This window comes from Morus notabilis, unplaced genomic scaffold (assembly GCF_000414095.1).
Source record: "Morus notabilis unplaced genomic scaffold, ASM41409v2 Scaffold674, whole genome shotgun sequence".
In the NCBI taxonomy this organism is placed as follows: domain Eukaryota; kingdom Viridiplantae; phylum Streptophyta; class Magnoliopsida; order Rosales; family Moraceae; genus Morus; species Morus notabilis.
Window position 1 is genome coordinate 100,666 of NW_010358718.1, and position 6,000 is coordinate 106,665.

The 6,000-nt window shown below is 36.8% G+C and overlaps 1 protein-coding gene across 1 annotated transcript; it reads right to left on the minus strand.

Annotated features, from left to right (window-relative positions):
• Positions 1-1,938: 1,938 nt before the first annotated feature.
• LOC21386779 (delta(12)-fatty-acid desaturase FAD2) lies at positions 1,939-3,488 on the minus strand. Its single transcript, XM_010093095.2, has one exon. It carries the CDS (start codon positions 3,471-3,473, stop codon positions 2,328-2,330), a length of 1,146 nt encoding a protein of 381 aa, XP_010091397.1. The 5' UTR covers positions 3,474-3,488; the 3' UTR covers positions 1,939-2,327.
• Between the last annotated feature and the right edge of the window lie 2,512 nt (positions 3,489-6,000).

The following is a 6,000-nucleotide window of genomic DNA, read 5'->3' on the forward strand; positions in this document are numbered from 1 at the left end:
CTATTGTGAATTTGTGAGATGAGCTCTTCATTTACATATCCAACTATTGTAAATTGTTGGAGGAAAAGTACATGATTTGTCGTGGTTTTTTTTTTTTTTTTTTTTTTGCATACATTTTGTCATTTCAAAAATTTAAATGCCATTATGATTTTTTTTTGTTTTCCCTTTATTTTTTTTTTTGTTTTAAAAGGGAACATATTTCATTTCACAATAAATGACTTACATAAGACACAGATGATCCCAAATACAACAGAGATTCATCCCGACCCTTTGGCTGGACCCACCAGTAAAAATACCATACCACAGGAGCAAAAATAAGTATTGAAGCTTAACAGGAAATGGCTCGTTTGGCACAGACGAGAGTATGACTAAAGCTCATTTGAAACCACAAACAATCAATGAAAGAACCCAGTCAACTGGGATTAAACCCCTCATATAGGGATCATCTACACAACCTAAAAAACGTTCTAACCAGACAAAACAACCCACTCCGTCGGTTATCAACTCGATCGGGTGGAAGACATAACCAACACTAGGAGGTATTGAAACTTAAAACCACCACCTCCCTTACCAACACAACAAAAACAAACACTAAAACAAGCAGAAAGCTCCGAGCATCTCTATCATGAAACCTCCGACGATGGACTAGCCGATAGGGGAGCCGTTAGGGGGCTTTGGAAGCCCCATAGCGAAGTTGAAAATCGGCCTTCAAGCAGCGGCGAAACACCCTCACCCACCTTCATCACCATCATTGCAATCCATCCCCACCATCCATAAAAGCCCACCATCAAGTGGAGAAAATTCCCAAAAGAGCTCGACCAGTAAATGAAAGGCACCTCTGGAAACGTAGCCTAAAGATTCAACACCCAATCACTAATCCGAGTGAGATCCGCCCAAACAAAATCACCACACCGCACACCACCATAACCAACATGAAGCGCATGATGAGACGAGCTGGAAGACTGAGTTTCTTGGTCGGGAGCCCAAAGACGCAACCGGAGACAGTGTCGGAGCTCTGGCTACATGCTGCTCTCCGAGAAGGATTTTTCTCTCTATAACTATCTTTCTCTAACTCTCCTTTTTCGTTACCTCTATAAATCTTATATTAAAAAAATGAAAAATTTTCATTTTGGTACCGTCTGTTATATCAAAATTTAAGTTTGATATCCTCTGTTGTTGAAAATTTTATGCTGGTACCTCGACCTTTTAAAAAATTATTTTTTAGTACTTCAGAGCCATTTTTTGAGACACGAGAAAACATAATTGTCTTTATTGTAAAAAGTAATCTGTTCACTAGAATTTTGAAGGAAAAAAAAAATTTTAAAAAAGCATTTTAAAGGGATGAATTTTTAAAAAATGATTATACTTTACAGGTGTAATAATTTTTAAAATCTTTTTTCAAAATTCTAATCATCAAATGAATTTTATAATAAGGGTAATTTTATCTTTTTGTGTCTAAAAAAATAACTCCGAGATATCAAAAAAAGATTTTTTGAAGGCCAATATACCAACATAAAATTTTTAAAAATAGAGAGAACTAATCTCAAATTTCAATATAACAGAAAGTATCAAAATGAAATTTTCCTTAAAAATTTATTTTCCCTTTATTAAATGAATAATAATTATTTATTTTTTAATAAAGGAACGTAAATAATATTTTACCATTATTGAGTGGTATTTTTTATTTTTTTTTTCAATTCTTAACTGGGCTCTTGAGAAAGAGGATTTCATTTCCTCAGACGTCTTGCTGACAGAAGAAGCCAGTCTATTTTTATCTTCCATTTTCTTAAATTAACTTCCTACACGAGAAAGGCATTATTGGGTGTGTGTTCATGCGGAATTTTAAAAAAAAAAAAAAAAAGAAAAAAAAAGCCATTATTGGGTGTGTGTTCATGCGGAATTAAAAAAAAAAAAAAAAAAAAAAAAAAAAAACCGGGGGTAAAAATAAATAAACTGCCATTTACGATAGTGGAAACATAGAAATAGCTACCCAACACTCCTTAAAAAGCTTATTTTCAATGAGCAAAGCGTAGGCAGCCACCACTAATCAAAACCATTGATTTTATAACTATCAAAGGTGCTACCTTTCTCCCAATAAACAAGCTAGACCTCAAACTATACTTTAGTTTTTAGTGTTTTTTTTTTCAACTTTTTTAGAATTTTTCTTTTCTCCTTTTGGTGACATAAACTAGGAAAGAAGCAAAACTAAGACTGGAGGTTTCCAAGCAACGGAAACAAACCTAAAAAAGGGAAGAAGAAGATCTAATTAGAACACTTCCCAACCTGAAATTTTGACATACATATATGGTCTCTTATCAATCATCAAATCAGAACTTCTTGTACCAGAAGACGCCTTTCTCATCACTTTCATCGGGCTCAACAAAGACACACTCCTTGGTCTCCCTAAACATTGCTTTGTACACCGGCGTCCCATCGAACTGATAGTAATCTCCGAGTATCGGCTTGATCGCCTTGGTGGCCTCCATGGCATGATAATGCGGCATAGTTGAGAACAAATGGTGAGCTACATGAGTGTCCGTGATGTTATGGAAAACCTTGTTCAACACCCCATAGTCTCTGTCCACGGTGGCCAAGGCTCCTCTCAACCAGTCCCATTCGGACGAATCGTAATGAGGCAATGAAGGGTGAGTGTGCTGCAAGAAAGTGATCAACACCAGAAAGCCATTCACCACCAACAATGGCACTCCATAAACACACAAAACCCAAGCAAGCCCTTTCACCATGGTGAGGCGGTAAAGTCCGTAGCAGACGGCGAGAATGCCGGTGTCTGAGATGTAAATCTGTAGCCTCTCACGGTCCAAGTAGATGGGGCCATAAGGGTCAAAGTGGCATGCAAAACGATCATAAGGTCTACCTGAAACGTTGAACAGCAGGTACAAAGGCCATCCTAGAGTGAGTGTGATAGTGAGGGTGAGAAATCTGCCAAGTGGGTTGTTGAGATATTTGGAGTACCATCTTATGCTAGACTTTTGCTTGGGGACAAAGACTTCATCACGCTCAAGAGAGCCTGTGTTTGAATGGTGACGGCGGTGGCTGTATTTCCATGAAAAGTAAGGGACTAGAAGAGAAGAGTGGAGGATTAGGCCCACGGTGTCGTCAAGCCATTGGTAGTCACTAAAGGCGTGGTGCCCACATTCGTGGGCTATGACCCAAACACCGGTGAGGACACAACCTTGGATGAAGCCGTAAATGGGCCAGGCCAGGTAAGGGAGAGGGTGAGGCAGTTGGGGAATGTAATTGGTGACGATGTAGTAGAAGGTGAAGGCAATGGTGAGATCGTAAACGACATAAGAGAATGAGTGTATGACAGAGCGTTTGAAGCAATGGGGTGGGATGGCTTTCTTGATTTGGCTAAGTGTGAATGGGGGCTTTGAGTAGGGGACTCGCTTGAGGCTGTCAATTTCTGAGTTTTTCGCGGCTGGGGGAACTGACATTCGGCCACCGGCACCCATTGTTCCAAAACCTGCCAAGATGAGTGGGAAGGAAAATGTTAGAAAGTTTGACATTACTTGAGACCCTGGAAATCTTTAAGAGCAATTAACAACTAAATAAGCATCCAAGTCAAACAAGCAATTCTACCCAACTATGTCATGACTACAGTGGTTCGAACAATTAATTTTGGCAATTCAGACGGTCAAAAAAGTTATCATATCTCATCTAAGTGGTTTTCCTTCCTATTGAAGTAACAAATCTCGTTGGAAAATGTTAAAAAGGGAAGGCAGAAGTAAAATACAAACAGAAGTTAAATAGAGGCATATTTTGGTTCCTAAATCTGACGCCTAATAATGACAACTACCCCCAAAAAAAAAATGTCCAAAACGAGCTAGCTACAACTGGATGTGGCAATTTTTGCACCGAAAAAGAAAATGGATGTGGTAATTCACCTCTCACAACTTTGACGAACTAAATATGGCTAAACTAAGAGGATGTTTGGTACCTAGATTCGTCCTCTGATTCGAATCATGGTTCGTGGTTCGCTACAGTATTTTCTCTCATAAAAAATACACGTAAATCGAAAATAGTTCTAATCACATAGTTTTTATCCATGAACTTCCTTAAATAGCTTAATCCGTAAATCGAAAAGACATGGATATAATTAGCAATGGTATTCTGGTCATCTAGCTAGAAAAATTGACTGACCAGCGGACTAGTTATTTTATGTCCATTTAACTATTGACCAAGTTCCACTCTCATAATTATAAGTTCCACTAAAAAGAACCCAAGACAGATACATACATCTTTTTGTTATGAAAACTAAGAGGACGTTTGTTTCCTATATTCGTCCTTGATTCTGAATCATGATTCATGATTCTCTACAGTATTTTTCTCTCACAAAAATCACATGTAAAACGAGAATGGTTCTGAATCATGATTCTGAATACATAAACCAAACGTCCTCTAAGGAATGCAAAAACAAGAAGGAAACTTTAGAGAGAGATTTCACTCATTTTCGGAATGGTGTACAAATGAAAGGATTTTAGTGCCAATTTATAAGAAAATTTTGGCACTATTCATTATTGTTATTTACACAATACTGACTATTTACGGTTACTATTTTGACTGTTTGGCACAGTAACTTTGACTGAGGTAGACAATTACTATTCATAACATTCACCCTTAGATGTCCACCATTTATGATGCCTCATTAAAAACCTTATTAGGAAAAACCCAATGAGATAAAAACCATAGCAAAAGAAAAAATAGTACATCATTTATATATACGTGTTTATGTTGTCTCGTTAAAAATCTTATCAGGAAAACCCAATATAATAAAACTATAATAAGAGAAAAAGAATACAGCCATGTAAACTCCCCCTAAAGTTGATACGTATAGGTCTTTCTAATAAGTTTCGCAGGTGACGCATCCCGATACTATGGATATGATTTCTAAATGTTATAGTGGGAAGCGTCTTTGTGAAAAGATATACTGCATTGTCACTTGATCGAATGTATTGAATATTAATATCCTTATTCTTTTCGAGCTCTTGGAAGTATAAGAAAAACTTCGGGAGTATGTGTTTCGTTCTGTCGCTTGTAACAAAACCTTCCTTTATTTGGGATTATTTTATCCTGGAGGATCAAAATAAGGGATGATTGGTTTTGCAGATGCAGGATATTTGTCAGTTCCACAAAAAGCCAAGTCTCAAACTGAATACGTGTTCACATATAGAGGTACTACTGTTTCATGGTGTTCACAAAAGTAAACACTTATTGCCACTTCTTCAAATCATGTCGAAGTTATTGCACTACATGAAGCTAGTCGAGAATGTTTGTGGCTGAAGTTTATGACTCAACATATCGAAGAAACTTACGGATTATCTATCAATAAAGATCCAACAGTATTATTTGAAAACAATGCAGCATGTGACTCAAATAAAGGAAGATTACGTTAAAAGCGACAGAACGAAACACATACCCCGAAGTTCTTCTCATACTCTCAAGAGCTTGAAAAGAATAAGGATATTGTTATTCAATACATTCGATCAAGTGACAATGGAGCACATCTTTTCACAAAGACACTTCTCACAACAATATTCAAAAAGCATATCCACAGTTCGGGATGCGTCATTTGCGAGATTTATGAAGAAAGCCTATACATGTCAACTTGAAGGGAAGTTTACATGGCTGTACTCTTTCTTCCTTATTATGGTTTTATCCCACTGGGTTTTCCTGATAAGATTTTTAACGAGACAACATAAACACATATAGATAAATGTACTCTTCTTCATTTTACTATGGTTTTTATCCTACTGGGTTTTTCCTAACAAGGTTTTTAATGAGACATCACGAATGGTGGACATCTAAAAGGGAGTGTTATGAATAGTAATTGTCCACCTCAATCAAAGTTACTATGCAAGTCAAACAAGGTTATTGTTTATATCCGAATCTTATTATGGAAATAGTAACTGTAAATAGTAAGTATTATGCAAATAATAACCTTAAATATTGCCGAAAAGCTTTTTATAAATAGAGCTCTAA

What these genes read in the sequence shown, in the direction of transcription:
- LOC21386779 (XM_010093095.2), bottom strand. Translation starts at nt 3,473, where the DNA reads ATGGGTGCCGGTGGCCGAATGTCAGTTCCCCCAGCCGCGAAAAACTCA.